The sequence below is a fragment of the Triturus cristatus genome, chromosome 5_2 (genome assembly GCF_964204655.1).
Source record: "Triturus cristatus chromosome 5_2, aTriCri1.1, whole genome shotgun sequence".
In the NCBI taxonomy this organism is placed as follows: Eukaryota; Metazoa; Chordata; class Amphibia; order Caudata; family Salamandridae; genus Triturus; species Triturus cristatus.
Window position 1 is genome coordinate 762,197,553 of NC_140588.1, and position 26,534 is coordinate 762,224,086.

At 43.8% G+C, this 26,534-nt stretch overlaps 1 protein-coding gene across 3 annotated transcripts in view; it reads right to left on the bottom strand.

The window, feature by feature from the left end:
- Positions 1-26,534, bottom strand: part of LOC146829237 (sodium- and chloride-dependent neutral and basic amino acid transporter B(0+)-like) — a 561,372-nt gene that overhangs the window by 332,028 nt on the left and 202,810 nt on the right. For 2 of the 3 annotated variants that reach the window (XM_085607862.1, XM_085607865.1), the window contains 2 exons: positions 17,404-17,535; positions 1,901-2,062 (listed from right to left, as the gene is read on the bottom strand). In XM_085607862.1, coding sequence (XP_085463988.1) covers positions 1,901-2,062; positions 17,404-17,535 — 294 coding nt within the window. The remainder of the gene's footprint in view (positions 1-1,900; positions 2,063-17,403; positions 17,536-26,534) is intronic. The other variant, XM_085607864.1, reaches the window with a different exon arrangement.

Consider the following 26,534-nt stretch of genomic DNA (forward strand, 5'->3'; position numbering starts at 1 on the left):
TCCCCCAAAGTCACTAACAACAATCTCAGGTAAATTGTTCTCGACCAGCACAGAAGAGGGTACGTGAACCGTAGATGTACGGGCCGCAACCGCAGCGACCTCTGTACCCTCTCCCTCTTCCCGTCAATCGCAGAGGTCGAGGCCTGAGAGCACATCAAACCTGTTATGTGTTGAAATGGGGGGACCCCTTGAGCTGGCAATTTCACGGCACTGCAAAGAAGGTTGCTGCGCCCGATTTGACCCCACCGGAGTAAATGGATAAAGTCTTGGTCTCGACGCGGAGGGAAAATTGGCCTTATTGTAAAAATACCCCAATGGGCGAACACGGATGCTGTTGCTCTCCTCCAGCAAAGATGCTGCCCGCAGGAGGACAGTGGCCACGTGTTGTGGGTATTTGAAATTCACAACCACGCAGTCCCCTCTACAAGATTTCCTTGATGGGCCAATCCAGTTCACTCTCCTTGTCGTGATTATATCTCCAGCAAGTTTGGGCGGAAAATCGCATTTAGCGCCTAACCATGCCACCACTTTGTTTTTAAGGGACTCATGCGCTTCCACTTGCGGTTCTAAGTTACCTGTGTCGAGTAGTGGGACATCTGCAAGTACGATGACATATGGAGCGCATTCCGGGGGCAAATTAATGGTGTTAGCGCGTCTACTTTGTGCAGCATTAATGTTATTGCCAGATCTCTGCAAACCTCTAGCCTGATCGGAATCCACAACTGTTGATGGGGGATGAATTACTACGGGGACAGTAAGATTATGGCCTGAACTAACAACAGGACGAGTCACAGATGAAGAGTTGGGAGTTTTTGTGACACTACATCCCCTCACCTCGAGGTTAGCTAAACTGTCATGGGAGGGTAAGGGATTCGCCTGAGAAGATTTAACCAGTTGTCTATCCAGTAAATCTCCAAGTCTTTTAATTTCCGCATTAGCAGTGTCCAGTTTGGCTGTAAGGCAGTCAATACGAGCTTTCACTTTTAGATCTACCGCAGCCTCAATACGCTCGATTAACAGATCAAACTGATCTAGGCTCAAAGCAGTCTTGGGATCCTTCATAGGCTCTACATTTAAGTTAGTTTTGGGAGAACTGTGTCTATCTGGCCGATGAGTTTCCACCCTTCTCCTCTGGGTGGTCTTACCCCCCCTCTTACTTTGAAGCCTTCTGCATGATCTAACTGGTCTCTTGCCCCTAGTTTCTTCCACTGTTTCCAAGTCTTCCTCGGAGTCAGGGCGTAACGTGTCATTAAATATAGAGACCATTGCATCGTTATCCTGCACCTGGGCAATAGACGCTACTGTATTACAGGTAAGTTCAGTAACGTTATGATCTTGTGGAAAACAGTTTGTGATTCTATCGCCATCTGAGAAGTCCTCCAATGTAGCGGTTATTGCTAGAGAGGGGGCATGATCCGTATCGTCTATTTTACCCAAAGAGGCTCTTCTATCCTCGTTAATCTTGGATACCCTCTTCACTAAAAAATTGTTCATTGAGCCCGCCCCCGAGACTACCTTATTTTTCTTGGGACCTGACATCATGGGATTGGCAGACCCCGCGACAGGATCCGGACAATAGCCACAAGTCCGTCTCTACTGCACAACACCACAACAGTGGACAAGGGGCACGGCAAAAAGTATATCGTACAACAGCAGTACCTGTGGGAATCTTTTTCTCTTGTGTACATCCTCAGTTAGGGCCATTTATGTCTGTATCTCATTTTACCCAGGTCCTATGGCCTTTTTGGGTTACCCCATTATTTTCTTCCCCACCATCACAATGGAAATGTGCTCTGGGTATGTTTCCTTTCACACTTCTCTGGGTGTAGTAAGATCTAGAATGCCATTCAGGCAGACTACAAGGTTCTATAACATTGCAGAACAGAATAGAATGGCTTACCTCCAGTATCTTTACTGCAGTTTTCATCTGCCCAGTCCCCGCAGTCAGCCCACGGTAATACACTTGTGAATGAAGCAAATAAATAGTAGAGGCTGTAGGCAATGATAACATTGTAATAAATGGCGACTAGAGTCGAAATAAGCACCATGGTGACGCCAACTCCTGCAAAAGAAAGTTTGAGGATATATTATTTTATGCCTAACAACAAAGAAAATATAATTTTGCATGCTTATTGCACATGTTAAAGTGAGTTTATTTCAGTATATGAATCATTATAATCATTATACCATATAGGAGTAGAGAGCTGAAATAGGCCCAAAAGATTTGGCGAAATGAAACAATCTTTGCAATATTGGCTCAGATCTACAAAATAATTGCGCTGACATTTGTGTAATGCACAAAAGCTATTTTGTGCTTAAAGTTGACCCTCACTCTTTGCCCAGTCCCCTTTTCGGTATTCTCCTGGTAATGTATGCAACGTGGGCGGGGCTTCTGCAACAGTCCAGTTCAAAAGCCTTAGGTTTTGGCATAAAGCCAGCTCAACTAAATTAGCGAGATCTGGCTTTGCCCAAATCCTAACGCCAGACACTTTGTAAACATGGCATTGCCCCTATTTTCCATTATTCCTGTAACTCAGTGCAGCTGTTTTTCATGATGGACTACGTTGCATGAACAGCAGTAAATAAGTGCCATTTACTTCATTGTAATACCCCGAAACCGGTCCCAGGATGCTTGGTTCCGGTCCAGGGAGGACTTGGCCTGGCAGTTTTGGCTGGACTGTTCCCATGAGGAACAGGGCCAAGACTGATTTGCATATGACTGGGTCCAAACTGGGGTGGCATAGTGATCAAAAGAACGATGGATTAAACCCAGATCTGTGACTGGGGGTGAGTAGTTGAAAAATGTCAGCGCTTCCTCCATCCTCTCCTTGTGTTTGCTTCGTTTGCCCTAAGTTGTCCGTGTATGCCCAGACGTGGGTCCCTTGCTCGCTGTGATACTGGATTCAAGCTAGCCTGTCCGATGAGGGGTAATATCCCAAAACTGGTCCCAGGATGTTTGTTTCTGGTCAATGGAGGGCCTGGCCTGGCAGTTCGGGCTGGCCTGCCCCCATGAGAAACAGGGTCAAGACTGATTAGCATATGACTGGTGCCAAACTGGGGTGGCATAGTGAGCAAAATAACGATTGATTAAACCCAGATCTGTGACTGGGGATGAGTAGTTGAAAAGTTTCAGCACTCCGTCCATCATCTCCTTGTGTTTGCTTTGTTCACCCTAAGTTGGCAGGGTATGCCCAGACATGGGTCCCTTGCATACGTTGCCTCTGGATTCAAGTTAGCCTGGCTGATGAGGGGTGTTACCCCGAAACCGGTCCCAGGATGCTTGTTTCCGGTCCAGGGAGGACCTAGCCTGGCAGTTCGGGCTTTACTGTTCCCATGAGGTACAGGGTCAAGACTGATTTGCATATGGATGGATCCAAACTAGAGTGGCCTAGTGAGCAATAAAACGATGGATTAAACACAGATCTGTGACTGAGGGTTGAAAAGTTTCAGCACTCTGTCCATCATTTTGTTGTATTTGCCTGGATTGATGCTCTATCATTTGTTTCATGGAATGTAAAGAGTGACCAAATTGGGTCCACAGAGAGTGGTGTTCTTGCTGGTCTGTGCACATCTCAGACCAAATGTCAGTTTCAGTAGCTGATACCTTCTCATCAGGCACCACATGCCCTTTCTGACTGAGCAACACCAACTGGATATGATCTCCAATCAGTAGACTGAACCCCTGCCAATGCCCACACGAGACATCACTGCCTGTCACACTGTTCCTCTTGGCAACTGCTACAGCTGTCGAGTGGGGGGGACTGATCTCCTGGACTCACAGTCATCAAGAAAGCATTGGAACAAAAGCGAGAACACAAGGCACCAACAGCACCTCCTGTAGTTTCACCAACACCATGCTGTTTAAGAGTACCTATTGCAAGTATTGGTGACCTCCTATGCATAAATAGGGCACAGGAGATGGATCATTTTAAAGGCTTCTTTTGCAATTCTTCGAGACACAAATGACTAATGCCTCTGCAAGGCCTGCCATTAAATGTCTATGAGTACAAAATAAATATCTGTGCTACTGTATTGCTCATGGTGCCTGCAGATTTCATCTACAGACCTTCTCCTAGGATCACTGAATGACATTAAGACTTTGATCTTTTACCATTGATTTGGGAACACGACAAAGAATAAAAAAGTACAACATGCTTTTTAGAGAAAAGTACTATATTAAATGATAAGCAAAAAGTGATGGCCAGTTACATGTATTGTGTAATATGGGATTTGTGCACACCTGCTCCAACAGTACCTAGTAGATAGTAACTTGCGTGGTAATAGGGGACACCAACTACTGCTGTGAAGAAAGGACCTACACATGACAGTCTGGTTACATGTCTAACATGCACTGCCACAAATAACAGAATATTGCAGAATTCCTTTCTTAAGAACTATGAACAGGATCTGATTGCCTTGAATTTAACATTACAGATGAAGACCAAACTATGCATCTTGATTACTAGTGCACAGGGACAAAAGTTATTTTCCACGTATACAAAAATTGCTAGCCCTAATATTTAGGGTTTGTCATGATAGACGCATCCCATGAACGATGATCAATAGGCAGCACAATTTGAAAAAAGACAAGAATAGGCCCAGCGATACCACAGATAATGCAACACAACGATTGTAATTGGTACCTAAGGTAGAACAGCCAATGTGTTAGACAATAAATTTAGGACTATAAAACACCTGCATTCCATTAACCGCCAAGGACAAACTGAGTGATAATATAATACCAGTGCCCTTATATGTGGCTTGCACTACGGTTAGGACTATACTCCTCACCTGGCACAACATATTGATAGAAAAAGGTTGCCAAAGGAAGGGTGGTACATCTTCATTTGGGAAGTTGGACTCTCAAGTATCAGGGCAAAATGCACCAGAATAGCCCCTTATATGGACATGACCACAACAGCAGGGGAAAGGGAATTTCTGGAAATCACCTGAGGACTTGGCACTCCCCAGTGGACGTGAGGGCACAGACATGTGGGAAAAAAGCTTATGGGTGCAGGACGCAGTGATCGCACCTTGGTGCATAAGGAACACCTGAGATGACACACTAGTTTGTGGAGGCACCATGAAGAACTTCTTTGCACGCACACAACATACTGCACCTCCACCACATGCAGGGTGGAAGGAGGAAGCAATAAACATGGAGGAAAGGAAATAGGACGCGTGGGATGCATCATTGATTATCAAACGCGGGAATGTGGAAGCCATTTTGGATCATCCTCAATGCCAACAGCCTGACCAGCTCTATAATACTCAATGATTACAAGAGGTCTGCAGAATGTGTGCAAAAGGCAAGTAAACTTCAGAGAACCTAGGTACCCTTTTGTTCCTAAACAGCTTTTATGCAAGGCTTGCTCGTAAAACAACACTTGGGACATTTAAACAGGTATTGTGCAAATACTGTCTACCGATGCACAGGCAGCTGACCTGTGGCAATCACACAATGTCCGTGTTGTATCACACCAATGGGACGTATCACCTTTATTCTCTGATTGGTTATAGGCCTAATGTTTGCAAAATGTTATGTTATGTTAATAAAAATTTATTGAGAGCACAAATACCCGGAGATGTCTTGGCGAAGGAGCGCATCAGTCTAGTGTCCTATATGGCCATTAACGCACAATGTATTTGTTCATAATTCTGACGCTATATCCTTGCAATTTCCTTGTAACTGTATGTTCATTGGATATGTATTTAGCACTCTCTTAGTGTTTTTATATTATAAAAGACCACACTGAACTTATTCAAATTGAACCCTAGGTGGCTTCACCTATAGTTCCCTTGTAAATGTATATAACATTTCGCCTATGAACTTTGATGAAGTCTTAGACTGTACTTATAATGTAGGTTTCAACAAAACCCTTTCCCACCTATAAAAATCCCTTCTCTCCCCTAACTTCCTATTTCTTTTTTGTGCTATCCAATCTTGGATAGGGGTGGTACGCGGGCTCCAGCGAGGTGTGGGTGGCTACTTCCTGCCATGCGGTGCTGGCAGGGGTCGAGAGACCATGTGGACCAGTTGCGGCATACTGATTTCATGTGGCCTGTGGTGCAGCCAAAATTGGAAGATGTTTCTGCGGTGACAGCTGGAGCGGGCAAAGTGTACGAGGGCCCTGTTCTGGATGGATCTGATTGTTGTAATTACCTGACTCGTGGGTTTTTGTGGTTCGGTCTCCTCTATGGTCTATTGTCAGTAGCTTTTTAAGCAGTGTCTCTCTGGATGACAGTACAGGCGATCTGGATGCCACAGTGTTCTTGGTGCCCCATGGCTCAGTGGCACCTCAACACCCTCATGTGATTAGTTCTGAGGCTCTGGTTTCCACTTGCACGGGGTTTCTCATCCCTTTTTCCTATGTCAGTGTGGATCTGGGGGGAACTGGGCTGGTGGCTGGGGGAGCTGGGTTGGTGGCTGCTGCCTTTCTACATTCTAAGTGAGGTTTTCTTTGCTCCCTCCAGACCTGGTGATACTCACTGTTAATACCAGCAAGTGTGGTTGGGGGACTGTGGAGATATCTTCTGGAGTGCTTGATCTTTCCTACTGGTGGCTACTGGAGGCGCTTCAGCTGACCCTCCTTCACATTTCCTCTTGACTAAGAGGCACAGTTTTCTTCGCTACACGGACCCCAGTCCTGCCATGTTGGCTGTCTATGGGCAATTTTTCATCAGGGTGACCTGACCTGTCCAGCAAAGTTGCCGGAGCAAGGAGTCTCCACCCTCTCAGGACTTCTGTCTTTCTCCCTCAGTGTTGTCAGGGTGTGTTGGTTATGGGGTCACCCTCAGGTGGATCTGTTTGTGTGCCATTGCAATGCCCATCTTCCCCAGGTGTTTTCCAGGGGATCAGTAATGTCCTCCTCAGCAGTGATGCCTTCTCTAGTCCTTGGCTATGGGGCCTGTTGTGTCTTTCCCTCTATTGCTGATGCATCCGGCATCTGGATGTTGGTCTCCTAGATCTTCCTATGCTCTGCATGGGAAGCCGTTTCAGGCCTGAACGTATTAATTTGGGTCTTAGCCCTTCCACTCTTCAGGATCAGTGGTTAGCTGTTTTGGCTTTCCTATCCCCTTGGGGTGGTCTGGTGGATGACCTGGGTCTTGTCCCTAGGTGTTTTATGAGATTTTCCAATTTCTGTCCAGTTCCGAAGGTGGTGTTTCCTTCCTGGGTTCTGCTTTTGGTGTTGTGGGCTATCCAGAATCCTCCGTTTGAGCCCTTATCTTATGTGGGGTTACGTCCTTTGGCCTTGATGGTGTCATTTCTGGGGGCTGTACTGTCATCCCGCCGCTTTGGGGAAGTGGTTTTCTGATCTGGTTGTCACCTTTCTTTTAGGTGTTGTGCTTTGGTTGGTTCAAGCCTTTGTCCTCGAAGTGAAGTTCATATTTCTTCTTCAGCAGGGAGTGTTTCTCCCGGTGTTCTTTCCTGGCCCTCCGTCTCCTGATTGGTGGCTCTTCATTCGCTTGATGTCCGGAGGGCGTTGATGATCTCCCTGAGCAGATGCAGGATTTTTGGATCTCCTATGCTTTGTTTGTGTGCCTTAGTCCCGCTCGTATGCAGGTTCTGCCTTCGACTCTGGCTTGTGCCGGTGGGTCTGGTCGAGATTCTGCTTGCATACACGCAGTTCAGTTTGTCTTCTCCCCTGACCATACAGGGGTAGTCTGCTTGGGGCATGTCTGCTTCTATGGCTGGGGTGCAGGGTGCTTATTTTCTCTGCCGTTGTCCTGTCCCGCTTATTGGCTTGGGTACATTTCACTAAGTGAGTCATCAATGCGAGAGGGACAAAGGGGTAGTGCTGCAATTACTCACCAGAAATAGCATTACTCTGAGTCCTTCTCAAACCATGATGACTTAGGCGCTCCCTTCCACCCTTTTAAGCCAGCCAACTGTGTAGTCTTTGGCTTGGTACCAAACAGGAAGTAAGGAGGGGGAAGGGATTTTTATATGTGGGAAAGGCTTGTGATAGGAGGCACAGAGGTCTCAATAAAGAGTCATCACAGAGAGAAGGACTCATAGTAATAGTATTACCAGTAAGTAAACGCAGCAATCCAGATATCTACAGCATTAGACGGAATCAATCAAGGAAAGCAGAAATATTGAATTAGGAAATTTGAAATATGCAAATTCAAAAATAGTATCGTAGATAATTTGATTAGTAGACTGCAGAATTGATCTCCGAAATGCTGTAATTTCACTAGGAGTAAAGCATTTTTTGGTATCTACTTTTGAAACTGTTGCTCTGGTAGCACAAACTATTGCTCATCCAATTCAGAGCTTATATGCCGGTAGCCAGGTTTCAGGGATTCTCTTGTCCAGTCCTGTGTCTAATTTGAGTAATGCCTATCTATACCTGGTTTATTAATGACAAGGAAGATAAAACAGATAACACCACTAGGTGGCGCCAGAAGGTGAATCTACTACGTGGTCTCTCATTCACCAGGATATTTTTTAGGTCTCGCCTTGGCGCTGCATGCGCTGCATGCGCTGTCTCAGCGAGACCTAAAGTATTCTGTATGTGTTGGCAAGCGGCCGGTAGTTTCTCCTGCTGCTTGCCATTTGCTGATTGTTGGCGTGGCTCCTGTTAGCTTCCTTTTTAGTGGCTGATGATGGTAAACTGACTTCCGTGTAGTCCGGAAGCAGCGGCCCCCAACTACAGATTTCGTCCGCCAGATCGCACTTTTTTTTTGTGTCGCGCATCTCTGTCTGGCGCAAACATGGCAGCGGCGCATGCGCAAGGCTGCGGCAGGAGCCGGTGTGCACGAGGGGCGGACAGCGCATGCTGCTTGTTACATTTTGCTGACCCAGCTCGACTCTCCCAACATTCGCAACGTTCCCCACACAATTAACAGTGGAATTATCAAAGTACAATACATACGTACGGCTCCCAAACACAAGCCCACAGTATGCACTTTTCTGAACAGGCAGAAAGCACTGCGCAGGCCTGGCTGCTTGTCGGGAAACAAGCAGGAAACATTACCGTGCAATCTGCATACCCACAAATCTTTGCACAGCGACAAACCTTTCTCCTTTATTTTAAGTGAAGCTACATAGAATGTAAAAAATTGTAATAGCTAGATCTTCCTTTATGGCGAAAACAAAGGTATTTGTCGAAGTCCCTCTAATATAGTTCAGTAATCAACTCTAACCAAGGGAATGACTCTCTGGCCAAAGTAAAGTAAGAGCCATGTTTCAAATGCACTGCGTGCAGCAATGAAGGGTTCTTTTTAAAACAATTATCGTAGGATCTCTGTATAGAAATGAGATTTGTAATGAGTGTCTGCTCGCACTTGTTCTGTTTATCTCTTTCGTCCCCCTCTGTCCCCGCCCCGCTTCTTTTCTCAGATAAGAGCCGAGCTGCTCCTGCCATCCAGTAGCCCATCCCAGCTCAACTCTCCCAACATTCGCAACGTTCCCCACACAACGAACAGTGGACGGTGCCCAAACACGAGCCCACAGCATGCACTTTTCTGAACAGGCAGAAAGCGCTGTGCAGGCCTGGCTGCTTGTTTTTATTGTTAATGGCTGGCGCTGCAGAGAGTGTTTTTTTATATAATAAACGGAGCATGTTGACTGATTGTTTAACATGTAACAAGGTTTTTTTTTCAGGTTGTGTTTGTGCTCTTGCATTATTTTTAGGTCAACTTGTTCAGCTCCTGGCACAGCGCGAGATGGCCCCACCTCCTGTATGGGCATCGCAGCCTCAGGGTTCCTTCTGGTGGTCCATCTTTAGGACTTCAGAAGACCCGCTTCTCCCTGCAACATGCAGCCACCTCTGGTCCAGGAACCTCGCGCAGCGTGTAATCTGCATTTTTTATTAACGTATTGCCTTGTGGAGCAGAGCGCTTTCTACTCTCCTGAAGTGGGCAGGACTACTGTGAAGCCATATGCCACAACACCGGACTGGTGTTCAGATATCTGCGCTTGGTAAAAAAGGTCTCAATACGTTCAGCCGGTCAGGATAGCAATACCAGTTCTCACCATGTGCCAGTGCTCCTAATTAACCAGTACTAGTGCTTCCTGGCATAGCATTTATTGGGACAGTTGCAGCACTGTTCTATATTTCTGTTTTACTTTTAATGGGTGAGTCCAATCGCTTCTCTGCGGCGCTGCTATGTTTTTAATGGGACTACACCAGCATTTATCTATCCGCAGAAAAAACACGTGAAGATTGATATAACCCCCTCCTTAAGCCCCCGCACCTTTGAAGAAAAAGGATAACACTGCAGTCAAAGCACTCACCAGGCTAACTAGACAGATCGCAGGTCAGAACTCATTTGTTTGCCTTGAGACACTCAGCAGCCCGGAGGCACATCAGTGTCCGGGCAAAGGAGGGACCCACTTCTGTATGTTTCGTATACACTTGATTGGTTCTTCGTTAGGGTGTAAGCAGCATGTCAAAAGTACTCAGGTACATAAGAGCTTAAGTGGCAGTGACCCACATCCGGGTGTCACCACCTTCACATTAACATACACAACCATGTTTATCTGCAGCACACCTTTTAGGGAGCTTTCAGAAGGAACATCTATCGGTGGATTGGTGCCATTGCAGCCTCTTTAAATAGACATCTTTGTACACTGAGCAGGCATCGTCTGCTCCAGTATGTGACGGAACACTAGTGCACCTCCGCATCTGTGGATGTGTGTAGAAGTTATGGATAATGTGCTGCATATCTAAACACTTATAAGGTTCCAAAGGCAAACACATACATAGATAAAATACATTATCATTTACAATGACAATAGCTCTAACTCTTCCAAATGCGAGACCTATTGCATTGCAAATGCTTGTTATGAAACTCCTGCCACAAAGCTCTCTTACGAAGTTCTCCACTTCAGTATTGCCACAGGCATAGCAACAATATCCGACATGCCTGTGCAGCTTTAGCCTGGGTGCTATTTGTAAAGTTAAAGCATCAGGAAGTTTGAAGTGGACAAGTTCCTGTGACATAGTTATGCATGGCCTGTAGGTCATATCATCTGGAAGGTAGAAGAGGCAAGATGATGGTGTAGGAGGCGCTGCATTTCTTCAGAAAATCTGAGAGGCTATATAAATAAAGACTATGCATTTGAAGCAAAAGAGAGTGAATCGATCACACTTAATTTAACTCAGTGCTAGTCCCAATTAGGAGAATGCACAACGTTTTACTTTGGAATTACCATGACAGCTAACATTATGTTGATTAATAATAGCCCTCTTGTTTTCGTATTGTGCCCATCATATGCACAGGTCCGCCCCGGTTTCTCGCTTCTGATGTATTCATCCATTCTCCTGCATGACATTTTAAGTGGAAATGTGTTAAATGTCTAGCTCAGCATCTTGTAGTTTACATTTCATGATGCTTTTCACGGGCTCTTTTTTTCTCATGAGAATGCTGTGCCCCTGTTATTCTAAGTTCTGGTTTCTTGACTCTCATTCAAAACAATGTATATAGAAAACCAGTCAAAGTCGTGCAAAAAGGAGTGAGTTTAGCAATCGATGCTCGGTGCTATGGAGCACATGCTGCCACTTTGTATGGCTATTTTGCACTGTGCTTGATTTGCCAAATATATTGGTGCAGATTTCACATAGGCATATATGTGTTTCCACTTTTCTTTCTGACAATCATTCAGCTGGAAATATCCTACACCCGGCTGAGGTGGGGAGATAGCTGAACTGGACTTCACACAACAACCTCATGTGCCAAAGGTAAGGGAGATATTTCTCCAGAGAATTGGGGTGGAGTGTGGCCCAACACTCGATCTGCCATTCAGGCCAGTGTTAGTGTGGTTGCATTTATATGTGAAGTCTGTGCATTTTTATTCGGATTCTTTTGAAGGTAAAGTTAGATAACTGTAAAGTGCTGTTTGGGTAGAAGGCAATGGGTTAAACTGGGTTGGACAGGTAAGTCGCTTCCAGAGTCCAAGCAACCAGGAGAGTTAAATGTTACCATTGGTGCAGACACGTGGACTCTAGAAATAGCACAGATAAGGGGAAGATAGGCAGGGGTGTCAAGAACTTAAAGCAAACCCCATATGGATTAATGTTTGTGAAAGAGGCTCCTTGAGTCAGCCACACCAGAACTTCCACAGCAGGGACATGGAACTTCCAAAAGCAAGCAAATCAGTGACTGTGAGGCACTTGCCATCCTACCTCCAGGGGATCAATTACAGAGATAACTGAAAGAAGGGTCCCCTTTCTCTGCATACCTACCTACTTCAATGGTATGGACTGCAGCACAAGGAAGTCACACACCTTTACATATTCCAAAGAGTGCATGCGTATATGAGTGCATGGGTAAAAAGCATCTGCTGGTTTATGGACTGTGAATGGGACTCACTAGAGAAGACATAAACAAGTCCTTTCTGGAGGAAGGGACCCTTGTAGGCTTAAACAACTTGAGAAGATGGCTAAAAAATCCTAAATTTACCATCAGGAACAAACAATGACCAAATTGGTACGAGGAAGCCAATGAAAGCACGTCTCAAATGTGTGGAATGGATTAGACTGAGGTGTATCCAGTACCAAGGGTCAGGCTTCTGCACCCACCACCTCAGCTCCTCATTGTTTCCCCAAATTACGGCTGACAAATAACCAGAGGTAGGCAGGAAGGAGGATCTTTTAAGGTTCCCCGCACAGTGGCTAATGCTGCAAATGGATGACTGAACCTCTGGACTGTGGTTCTTCAGAGCCTACTATGTCTCCTACCACCACCCCGCCCACCACCAACTGCCCAGCTGCTCAACCGAAACAGCATGTGCCAAAGATGTGGGGAGAAGCTCCAGCTTCAGCACCTCTGCAGCCTTCATTGTCTCAGTTTGCAGCCTCTCTCCCTCAACACTACTGTTTCAGCCTCTCCCCCTCACCACTACCATCTCTGTGCTAGCTAGTGAGCAGGCTTCCCACTTCTGTATCTCTTGGTGGGTTTGGCCGGCTATGTTTGCTGCAAGGCTTGTTGTCTAGGAAATAGGGTAGTATTGAAGACACATTTAATATTATCGACAAAATAATACGGTTTATAATAAATGTGAAGAATTAATGTGTAGGTTTTAATAAAAATAAAAATGAATTTAGTGCACAAATTGTAGTAGGCTACCATATTTATTCGTACCAGGCCTTAAATGGGTGAAGCTACAGTGCCTGACAAGCTGATATGATTAGAAAACACTTAAATGTGCATAAAATATTTTTTTCTTGACCTTCTCATGGACATAGTTTTCTTAATGAATAATAGTTGCATAAATGTTTTCATCTAATTCTGCAAAATGTTTCTACTTACACAAAGATCACTATTAACTAATGAATAGAGTTTCATCATCTAGGGCCAGATATACAAAGCCATTTATCATCTCTTAACTGAATGAATCGCTATTTTGGGCTGTTAAAAAATGCTACATGGGCATTTCATATGTACAAAGGCCTTTGATCGATTGGAAATTGCGCTTTCTTTGCAGTAGAAATCGCAATGTACGATCTCCTATGCAGGAAATCGCAAATAGATACTACCTATTTGCGATTCTCATACACATGCACAAAGCATTTCCTAAATGCAAATTGGACATTTAGGAAATGCAATTACCATTGACTTCAAGACGATGGTAACCATGAGCAATTTGAAAAAAGCACCCAAAGATGCCCCTAGGGCATATGTGTGCTCTACATGTGCACCCACTATTTTTGGGTTGCATCATGGGATCCTTATGCCCATAGCCATCCTTGGTTTAGCATTTCCAAAATATCGATTTCGCAATAGGAAATCGCTATTTTGGAAATGCTAAACCGACCCATTGGCACAAACAGCATTGGATTTTCAATTTGCGATCCTACTCTGTAGGAATCGCTATTTGGAAATCGAATATTTCATACAAATCATTTTGCATTTCCTAAATAGCAATCTCTAAGAAGTAGCTATTTTGGAAATGCAAAATTTGTATTGTTTTATTTTTTGACTCTATTACTATTTTGGTATTAAATAAATACTTTGCATATTGTCATAAGTTAAGCCTGCCTGCTTTGTGCTGTAGTTACCAGGAGGTTGAGCTCAGGCTAATTTAGTGACTTTTGGACTTCAACCTTACAAGTTAGAGTTATTATTCCTTGTTAGTAATCCACTTTCTTGCACCTTGGATCTGAAAATATCTTATATGGTGATCTGTTACTGAAATCCAGTTTTCATTTATAAACTTTTTTCATGTTTTCTAAGATACCAATAAAAAAAAGAAATAACCACAAACTAACTCAAATCAGAAATCAGTCTCATTTTGTAATTCTTGTAGAGAAATCCTGCTACAGATTTACTGTAATTAAGGGAGAGGGTCACAGAGTAAGAAATAGTGTTCTTTAATATGGAAACAAGGTGTATGCAAAAAAAGTGATCAACATCAAAGCCAAAGAGAACCAGCTGTTGAGCCAGCAACAACATACCATCGCTGTAGAATACACTTTTTTGAGGTGTCATGGCTCATGATAAAAACTACCAATGAGATCTAAACATATTTTGACTCATTGCATAAAAATGAGTAAAAGAAAATAAATGAACACTGCCAGAAGTGTAAACGAATGTAAAAGGGAACATGAAATGACCAAGAAAAACAAAATCATAATATAGGTTAAATATTTGCTACAAGACATAGTTATTAAACATTTTCAGCATGCATTTAATATACACACTGCATTTCCTGGTCCAAATGGGAACATCCAACTTCCAACTCTCTTGTATTTGTTTTTCACGTGGGTTCTCATCATCCCATAACTTTGCCCTAAAACTACATCTGAAATCTTTGCTTGCTGAACCTCCTGAATGCATGCCTACAGTGGCCCCTCTGCAGCTACATGGCTGGATTTAAGTCAAATTTTAAGAGATAGATGAGACATCCTTCAAGTGCCCTCCCTACCCATCTCTTCTGGTATAAAATATATGGATACCGTCTCTGCAGAGGGGGACAGACAAAATCCAACAGGAGATGCCTGCCAAGCTTTTCAACGTCTGCATTATCCTGCACCCATGAACACTCTATAGCTCTCAAGTACTTAGAGCTTCTCCCCACTTGCTCCATTCCTTCCTTTGATTCCATCACACCACTTTGCAACCTGATTAACAAACCACCAGTAACATTTTCATTGAAGAAATAGTCAACATCTACAACCATCCATCATTTCAACAAAATTTGTCTTGAAGTTGCTAAGTTCTCAAGTGATTCCTCAATGAACAAATATTCATTGATCTCTTTGAAACACTGAACATCACACAACACTTAGTCTATCTACATCAAAGGCAATATATGCAGCCCAGCCATCACGGACGTTTCAACTATCATCTACCACGCTCCTTAATCACTGCATAAGCCAGACGATCTCACCATCCCGCTTCTATCATACTCCATCCACCATCCATCACAAATACCTAACCTGCTCGAAAAATGACTCCTACTGCTTGTAAGACTTCCCCCTTGGTTACCTCCAACAAGATTTCAAATTTCTACAACCATGTTAAATGTAGCAATTAACATCAGGACAGGACTTGACTTCCTAAAAAACAACATTTTAATTAACACCACAATGAAAGCATAATCTTTCAAACTGAAGCTGTCTGCACTCTGGTACTTACAAGATACCAACCCAACAAATAATTTGTAAAGAGGAATGTAAATGAAGGAAACAAAGCTAACAACACGTTGCTCCAGTCACAAACACTTCATCACTATAGTGAGCACCCACTAGAATGAAACTATATCAGAAGCATATCAACAAGACAAAACCTTCTTCAGACTCACCATGCATTGCATCTTTCTGACTCTTCAGTTAAAAAGTTAGTGTTTATTTGGAAATACCATGTATGCCGCCAGTTCATATTGCATCTCCCCCAGGCTTTTCTCAGGAAAAAGCACCATGTGTAGACATCCCCAAAATTGTTGTGGATCAACTAACTGTAAATCAGCTAGTGGGATTTCACTCATAATAGCTGTACCTATTGATATAGAGCTAATGACCAACTCTGGAGATGAAATATAAAGCAAAGTCATATCTCCTGCAAAAACATTTGATTAATATGTGTAGCCACTGCACATAATCCTCTACAAATGAGGCATACTATAAAAAAGTACATTCCGTAGACCACGGACCTTCAGTGTGACCTTTCCTCCTTTTTTGACCATGTTTCTTTGGCTGAGATTTTTTTTTACCACTGTATATCATCTCATCTCATTTTAGATTTAAATCCTCAATTTGTAATTCCCAAATGGCTATTTTATTATATTTTTCATTCTTAAGCTTCCAAACCACCATTTGCTCTCATCAGCACTTCATTGAAGCTTGCAAAAGTTGCAACGTTTCTGCACATTAATGTAAGCCTAAAATGGGTCTACAATGGATTGAATATGCTCTATCTTTCATTTTCCATCAGGGTCACTTATACTGAGTAATTGGATTCCAATGAGTTCTCTAAATGTGGTTAAGGCAGTGAGCATGGTGCCTCAAAATCACACTTAAACTAAAGTGATGGGGCATAGTCAGTGTGGTTTTCTCTCAATGCATTAATTTAACCGTCAATATTTTGGCTCTAGTTAATTACCTTTGTTTTTAACTACTACACAAGACAAATGAGCATGGCATAAATTAGATATAAAGATGCGCAGAGAGTAATATGCCATTTATTTCCAATGTTGAAAGAGGCAGGGCATCATGACCCCTATTCATATGTTTTTTTTTTATTTGTTGTTGTTCACTGTACAGGAGACACATAGGGCCTGGTTTTTTGTTTTAGGGATGGAGTAGCGTCTGTTGGGATGGTGGATGAAAAAGGTCTGCATACTAACAGTACTCTGTCCATCAAATTTAGTGAGAACAGCTGACCTAATGATAATCTCTGTACCTTGGAAGAACCACTGCCAAAATACAAAAAGTTTAGTGAACTGACACCAATGGTTTTGATTGTGATTCACCAAACTTTTAACTTTTTTTGTTTTACAGAAACAATCCCCTGAAGTGTTATTATTTTGTATTGGTTTTCCTGCAGTGACAGACAAAAAGGAAAAGTCCATTACACTGTCAGCTCTAAACATAGCAGGTGGTTTTATGTCTTTTCTATGATGGCCCCTACTGCTTTGGGCCGTAGGAGTAATCTTTTCATTGATGGCACCAACAGAAGCTCTGCTGATGGAAAGCTTATGATCCACCCATCTCTAAATTAAGCATGCAGACCAAGAGTGTGTTTTAAATGAAGTACCATGTCTTCCAAACCCTAAAAGTGGTCCACAGGGATCGCCAATAACAGTTAAACCAGTCAACACGGATTTATCCAGTTTACTGCAACATTCTCGATAATATTGACAAGAGAGACCTCAACATTTTCTGATATGCTCCGGACAACTAGTAATGGGGTGGCTTAGGGAAAACAAATAGGCTATCATTTATTACCACTCACCCTTTAACATTGGTAAAATCTTCCATATTGCAATAGGCCCCGAGCTTGAAAATTGTCCCAGGGAGCATTCCAGGAAAAACAATGGCAATCCAGCGAAGACCAGCATGATTATATAAGGTATGAGATAGGCACCTGGTGGCAAAATAAAGTTTAGTATAGTGTATAAATCCAGTGCTGAATACAGAACAAAGATGCTTATGAGAAAGTATTATGTGAACATGCAGCAATATGTCCGTTGAATATTTTCGCTAACCAAAGAAAATTAGATGACAGAAGCAAATATTTTTCTAATATTAGACCACCCATGCCCCGTTATTCACTAGAAGATCCTAATTTGATTAATGATAAATCATAGGTGTTAGATTTGGGGGTCTTTAGTTGGCATAGGTAGGTACCTGTGACAAATAGGGACCCTTGCGTCTAGTCAGGGTAAGGGGGTACACTCCTAAAATAACCCCTACTCACCCCCTTGGTAGCTTGGCACGAGCAGACAGGCTTATCTCAGAGGCAGCGTGTAAAGCATTTGTGAACACCTACAGTAATCAAGTGACAACATTACAGATGGACACCACACAAGTTTTATATCAAAAATAAGTTTTCTTTATATAGACATATCACAAGACCACAAACAACAAAAATCCACAATACTGCACTTAAAATGGTAGAATTAGCTTAGTTCTCTTAAGATGGTAAGTGCGACACTCAGAGTTCAATGTACCTTAAGATGCGGAACGCAAGACAATGAAAAGTGTTGCAAGGACGGTGATGCATTGAAGAACAAAGATGGCGTCTTCTTGGTGTGACACGCTTCCCGCTGATGCGGCGGCATCTTATGCGATGTCGATCCTCTTCTCCGGCGATGCGAGGCGCTTCGGGGACCCTGCGATGACTCAACGGTTCTTCTGGACCGTGACAGGCCCTGCGACATGCTTCCCGGTGATGCAGCGGCGTCTGATGCAACGTCGATCCTCTTCTCCGGCGATGTGAAGCGACTGCGGCAGTGCGGCGACACGCTTCTTGCTCCCTGCGACACGCAGTCCCTCAGAAAGCCTCGCAAAACAGCAGGCACTTCCAAAGAACTCTTGGGGAGCTGGTGGGTGAAGTCTGTTGTCCCTGCGACTTCTTCAGCAGGAGGCAAGCTCTTTTCTCAAGCCCTTGGCGATCCTTCACAAGTTGAATAAAGTACACAAAGTTCCTTTCTCCTCTCTTTGGCAGTCAGACAACCACTGCAGGCCAATCCCTCAAGCTTAGGGACAGTCTCTCTCCTCAGTCACTCTGGTTCCGCTCCTCAGCAAAGGTTTCTTCTTGTTTCCCAAAGTGATGTAAAGTTCTGGCATCTGGGTCCCCCTTTTTATACACAGTTTCTCTTTGTTCTCTGAAGGCAGAGAGGCCTTTGTCCTGTCCAAACCAGTTCTGGTCAGTCCTGGAGCACTTTGTTGAAAAGACTCCTTCTTTCCTTTGACAGTGTAGGCCAGGGCCATCAGACGCACCACAGGAGGTGGTGCCAGCATTGTGGAGGGAAAGCACAGCCCTATTCAGGTCCCAGGTGCAACTCCTCCCACCACTCTACATGTAGATAGCCCTATTCAGCCCTGTGCTGGCTCACCCTGCCTCCGGGAATTTCCCCAGCCTCTGTCACTCAAACTCCAGACATGGAATGCACAACCTAGCAGAGGCAGGTTTGAATAGTTAGGCAAGAAAATACCTACTTTCTAAAAGTGGCATTTTCAAACACAGAATGTCAAAACCAACTTCACCAAAAGATATATGTTATCATTCTGAGTTTAGGCATACCAAACTCGAATTTCTACCTAGTTCCCTGAATCAGTTAGGATTATAAGATGTAATACTCAAACTGCCCATTCCGGCCTATGGGGAAAAGGTAGCCTTGCAATAGTGAAAAACGAAAATGGCTGTAATTCACTATTAGGACATGCCACACACATCAGGGCTTGTCCTGCCTTCTACTTACAATGCACCCTGCCCTTGGACCTACCATAGGGGTGACTAACATGCTGAAAAGGGAAGGTTTAGGGACTGGCAAGTGGGTGCACTTGCCCAGTCAACATGGCAGTACCAGACTGCACACAGGCTCTGCAATGGCAGACCTGAGGTACACTTTAACAGACTGCTTCTGTGGGTGGCATAATCAGTGCTGCAAGCCCACCAGCAGCATTTGGATTACCAGCCCTGGGCACTCCTGGTGCACTGTACTAGGGTCTGACAAGTAAACCAAATCAGCCAATCATGGAATCACCAATCCATACATCAAGTTACATAGGGAGAGCATATGCGCTTTAGCACTGATCAGCAGTGGTAAAGTGCCCAGAGTCACAAAACCAACAAAAACAGGTCACACAAAATACAGGATGAAGGCAAAAAGTTCAGGGATAACCCTGCAAAAAGGGCCAAGTCCAACAATAGAGGCCTAGTCACAAACTGCATTTTGTAAGACATTTTGTAGTACTGCAATAGTACAACAAATGTACTACAAAATGGTTGTCACAAACATATATGTGGAGGTTATGCCTCCACCTCTCCTACTTTTTTTGCAGAGATCTCTGATCCAACTCTGGAGTCTCCACATATATAGATATACACTTTAGTGGACAGGACAGAGGAGTGGCTGGAAAATGGGCAATACTGACTAAAAGGGATGGGATTCAGGAGTAAGGTGGGGTTTAGGGAGAGTTATTGAGGAGTTGGGGAAGGAACATGCTCTCAACCACTAGTGACTAAGCCAATTGCTATCACAAAGTGCCCTTCTACGTTTACTGCAGCCAAAAAGGGACCCAACACTGCAGCTAATTACTCCAGCTCAGAGTTGAAGTAAGTCCAGCACCACACATAGTCAACTACTGGTGCTGTAACACCCTCCTTAAGAAATTAATGGAGGTTGGAACTTAAAATTGAAATTCCATACAACATAATGTTAAATTAAATCAAACTAAATTATTCAAAATGGTTAAAAATATAAATAAATGTAATGTGCTTTAAAAAGAATATATAAAAGTATAACATATATATTATTTAAATATAAATGATTATAACAACCTTTTTGAATTTAAAAATTATTGTAAGATTATATTTAATTAAAGATAAATGACTTTTAATTAATTCTATGATCCACTTTTAATAATTATTAACGTATATTAACAACATTATTTGTTTACTTCAGGTTATATTTTTTGTTTTTATTAAAACTTCAGGAGAATAATTTTAGCTGAGTTGAAAATATTTAAACTCATTAAGGACCATTCTCCTGTTGATATCTTGCACGTTTTTACGTGACGTGCATGACGTGAGTGCTCACTTTCACATAACGTATCATTCAGCAACTTGCATATTTTGACAACATAATTAAAATGTTACCCAGGCCTGTTCTCATGACAACTGCTGTGATGAACTAAGTTCTGGAGACCCAATTTGCCTTTAGTTCTATCAGAAGTCTCTGTGAATAAACTTGAGAGGAAAGAGACATGAGATCTAGCATTGCTGTCAGATCTAGCATTGCAGTTTTGTGTTTTCCTCTATTCATCGGGTACAGTCATGTTTGGAATGTACATACACAGTAAGTTTATCTATGGTGCTGTAGGTAGGGGACTTTATTGTTGTGTTCAGTCAAAATTGCACACTGCTGAACATTTTTAGGGCTACACCTGCATGTGGGAGAACCTTCAGGCTATTTTCTTACCCATGCCCTTGTTCAGCAGGTGCAAGTTATTGCTTCTCCAGGCTCATCCCACATTGTCAAAGTTCATGTTGTGAGGATGTGATTTCCCTGTGGGTGTATTCCTCTCTTATGTTGAGGTACAAGCGATATGAAAATAGAAGTAGGAGTCGAAGTTAGAGCTAGTTTCTGCAGCTAGATCAATTCTCTACTCTCTAAAAAGAATTGAAGGCTGTGTGGGGGGGATCGAGCCCCCCACACGCCCCGGGGATCGCCACCTCCCAGGGTACTAATATTTAAGTTTGGGGGTCTGTAACGGACCCCCGAGCCCCGGGGACCACCACCTCTCCGGGGCTGTGCAGATGTGCGGCCCCCCTCCAGGAGCCCTTGATGGCCCTGGGGACTGCCACCCCCCACGGCCGGCTCCTGCAGTGTCCCGGGGTGCCCACCCCGGGACACTGCAGTTTGCTATGGCCGGGCGGGAGCCGTGCAGCTCCCGCTCTGTCATAGCAAACTCTGGTTTGGCTTTTCCACACGGGGAGCTGCATGTCAGCAATTGATACTGTCCCTCTTGGACAAAACGCCCTTCACAAGGAATAACTTCAACACCTGCATGACTGAAGTAGCCCTCTGGATGAAGGCCTACTACCTCAAGCTGAACATGGTCAAGAGTGGTGATCTTTGGAAAGGATGCCTGGCTGTGGGACTCAGCCTGGTAGCCAACAAATCTCAAACCCACTCCCAGCCCCTGACCAAAAGGCCTCAGAATCATCATTGACAGCAAACTTGACAAATTCCAGCCAGACTGGTCCTAAACCTCTCACGCTGATCAGTCACCACAACACACCGAAGGGACCTTCACTGACACAAGTACACACATTTGGAGCTTCTCACCTACACATACAAAGTTCTTTACAACACAGGTCCAGCCTATATGAACAACAAACTCTCACTCTCTCAAGTGCCATACATACACAAACTAGTTCAGAAGGTCGAGCCTTCTCACAAGTTGCTCCTAAAGAGTGAGACCTCTCACACCACACCAGAACCTCCTCTTTATATGTGTGTATATATATATATATATATATATATATATTATCTACTGGCGGTCGCCAGCAGATAGTTATAGTTAGGACCGTGTTTCCATAGGAAATCCGCAACATTCTATTTGGAATAACTTTGGCGCCGGTTGACGAATCCTCGCAAAATAGGTGGGGCGCTCCGCTCCGCTCCTACCCTGAAAGTCTCGGGGTGATTCGTCAAGTGGGGGCCGAGAAAAAAGGGGGGTCCCAAAACGCGTTTTCCCCATGCATTTTTCCATAGGACCTTTAGTCGAAGGTACAGCCCGAACGGCTGAACAGAATTACTTGAAATTTGGCAGAGAGGTAGTCCTCAGGTCAGGGAAGTGCCTGGTGTCAATCTGTTCAGTAGTTCCTGAGAAAATCAAAAGTAAAATCATATATATATGTGGGCGGAGCCCAACCACACATCTCATCCTGAGATCTGATTGGCTGTCAGCACTTCATCCAAGAAGTTTTGGAAGCCATCTTGGGACCAATATACATGATAGCACATCATTAAAAAGCATTGCAGTTAATAGAAGGTTTTAAGACTTTAGTTACATTATAAATCATTTGTTGATGGTACCATACTCATTTTAGGAATTGTGGTATGTTCTAAGGTGATTTCACCATGTGAAAAACCTTTCTGCTGGGATATCATGATTGAGAGAAAACTATTTTCTCATGCTTTTCCCACAGAGGTTTGGAAGGTGATCTATAAGCTAAACTGAGAGCTTATTTTCTGTAAATTCACATTATCTTTCTCAGTCATGTGAGAACGAAGTCTGACATTCTCAGTAAAACATGTACATCCAACAAGGGCAGAGACTGTCAGTTGATTCCTTTATGTTCTACTGCAGCTTCCCAGAGTGTTCCAAAGAACTACTAGAGCGCTAACAGTCCTACTTATGATAAACGTATGGCACACCTGAAGCCATCTTGCTTGGATTAAAGTGGTAACTCTTAAAACAATTAATTTAAAAAGGAACAAAATGAGGGGGTTCATTTTTCGATAAAAAGTATGATTAGTGCTGCAGAAAGAAAAATTAGGGCACATTTTGAGTGACTTCTCAAATCCTCTTCTATTTCATTAAAAAATTCTGACATGCAGACTGAAACATGCACTTTCAATACCAGCAGCAGTTTTCCCTGGTGAGCAGTAGCTTTACTACAGTGATCTAATGAGCAAAAAGAGTGCTAACATTCTGAATTTATGGCAAATGTGTGACACATCTGAATGCCTTCTTGATGGAATCAAAGTAAAAAACTGAAAGTATTTCCTACTGAGGAGACTGCAGTAAATGAGGAAATTAGGAAACTTCATAACAAATAAGTCTCCCAAGATGGCCACCAGAGACAAAAGAGCCCAAATGTAGCCCAAATATCACCCAGATGTAGCCCAAGTATAGCCCAATGACAGAATGTCCCAGAGAGTTCTTAAAAACAACTAGAGCGCTTACTGTCTTCTTTATGACAAAAGTATGGCACACCTGAAGCCATCTTGATTGTAATAAACTGGTAACACTTAAAACATTTAATTTAAAAAGGAACACAATGAGGGGGTACATTTTGCCCTAGAAATTATGATTAATGCTGAAGAAAGAAAATGAGGGCACATTTTGAGTGACTTCTCAAATCCTCTTCTATTTCATTAAAAAATTCTGACATGCAGACTGAAACATGCACTTTTAATACCAGGAGCAGACTTCAATGGTGAACAGTAGTTTTACTACAGTGATCTAATGAGCAACTAGAGTGCTAACATTCAGAATTTATGGCAAATGTGTGACATATCTGAATACCTTCATGATGGAATCAAAGTAAAAAACTGAAAGCATTTCCTACAGAGGAGACTGCAGTACATGAGGAAATTAGGAAACTTCATAACAAATAAATCTCCCAAGATGGCCTCCCGAGACAAAAGAGCCCAAATGTAGCCCAAAATCACCCAGGTGTAGCCCACATTTAGCCCAATGACAGAAGTGTGCAACACACTTATTATTTTGTGTTTTTGCAGTGTTGTATAGTGCAGACTTGTCAGGTATTGGAGTGCTTTACATGAGCATTGGTTACATCACACAAGAACAAATTCATTTTGGTTGTAGACATGGGGAGACTAAGTGATTTGACCAGAATCACAGAATGTCGAGCTGAAGCAGAAACTCCAACCTGGTTCCCCAGTTGCAAAGTCTGCAGTTCTGGAATTAACACCACATCCTCTCCCCTAAGTGCAACATTTAATCAAGTGGTCAACTGGATAAAAAAACATAAAGATAACAAATAATTTAAAAGTGCTTTGTCGCTATTTGAAAACTCAGAAAATATGTCCTTATTTTAGTCTTTTAGAGCACTAACCATAATTTTGATGCCAATAAGACCCTCTCATATATGTAATTTCTAAAGGAAATGCTCTAGGTATTAAAGTTTTGATTACATCAAGATGACGTCAGGCGTTCCACACTTTTGTAATAAATATAGAATGTTAGCAATCTAGTTGTTCATTAGGATACTGTTGAGAGGCAGAGGCCAGGGGCACGGACTCTGAAAATTGAAGGCAGGTAGGAGGGTGCAAAGGCAACAATTTAACCACACTGAGCAGGCAGGAAGGGCCGTGGAAGCACAACAGACTATGGAGGGCAGTGGAAAGGGGGGCAGGGGCAACAAACCAACAATACAGGACTTGCAAGAGAGGCTGTGGCAATGTAATAGACCATTGTGGGCAGAAGGAAGAGGCAATGGTAGTACAACCATACATGCCAACAGACCCGATTCAGCCAGGAAACGTTCAATGTTTTTAAGCTCACATGGGCTTTATTTGATCTGTCTCCTGTCTACAATCTCCTCTTTTTCAATGTACCTCAAAGGTGAAAATCAATACTCCAGTTTTTTTTCAAAATCTCCCTCTTACCAAGTTCAAAATATTTGCAAATATGGTACATTGGATCATGGAAGGAAATGGGGTAGGGACATGGACTTGGATAACAGAGGACAGGAGGGACATGGAGAGGTGCACCAAACTGACCCTGCAGGGCAGGCATCAGGGTTTGCAGCAGCACAATACACCACACAGGGCATGCGGGACGGGAGTGGAGCACAACAATCCATAGAAAGCAAGAGGGAGGGGACAGGACCATGCACATGGACAACAGAGAACAGAGGGGCAAGAGGCAATGGTAGCTAGCTGACCATAATGGACAGACAGGAGAGAAAGCTGCAGCATAACAGACCATAAAGGGCAGGAGCGACGGAGCAGGGGCATTACAATGGAACAGACAAGCCAGGAGGGAGGGAGTAGGGGTCTGCACATGTAAACAGAGGGCTGGGGGCAAGGGGGCAGGGCAGGAGCAGCAAGATAGCCATGGAGGTCAGGCAGGATGGGCACTAGAAGCAAGACACACCATGAAGAGCAACAGTGAGACTGTGATGGCATACACACAGACCATGGAGGGAAGGTGGGAGGGGGTCAGGGGCAGCTAACTGACCACACAGGGAAGGTGGGAGGGGCCATGGCAGCACAGAAGACCATGCATGGCAAGTGGGAGGGTTAGTGGCAGCACAATGGCTATGATGGGCAAGAAGGAGGGTGCAGGGGCATGCACAAAGGACGATGGAGGATAGAAGGGAGGGTCGGGACCTGTGCACAGACAAGAAAGTTCAGGGGAAGGGGCCTCACAACAGACCGCACGGGGCAGGCAGGAGGAGCAGTTGCAGCACAACAGACCTGGGAGGGCAGAAGGGTGTGGCAGTACAATGGACCATGTAGGACAGGAGGAAGAGGATAGGGGCATGTCATGTGGACAGGCAGGGTGGAGGTGGCAGGGACAGGTTACAGTCATCTGACAATGCTAGGCAGGTGGGAGGGGAGTGGCAGCTCAACAGAACACTCAGAGTAGATAGGAGTGGCAGGTCCATGGAACATGGTGGACAAAAAGGATGGAGCAGGGGCATGCACAAAGACATCGGAGGGCAGGGGGAAGGAGAATAGGGGCAGCAAGCTAAGCACAGAGTTTAAGCGGGAGGTCAATGATGGGGCATAGAATTGGGCAATGGAGGGCAGGAGGAGTGGACTGGTACATCATACTAAATTGAGGGCAGTGGCAGCACATCAGACCATGCATGGCAGGAGGGAGGAGGCTAGTCCATGGATTCACACAACAGAGGATAGGGCGGAGGGGGATGGGGCAGCAAGCTAACTGTTCAGAGAAGGCGGGTATTAGGAACTTTATTGTTTTTAAAACGTGTGTCTGTGCGAACTCCTTAAAATATGAACAAGTATGCAGCATAATCTCACTTTTATTCAGGAAGAAGAGGACGTTTGTGACTGTGACTCCAGGCTCACTTGGCAGAAACACCCCCTGACCCTCCACCCCCTATCGCAAAATGTAATGCCCGTGAAAAGG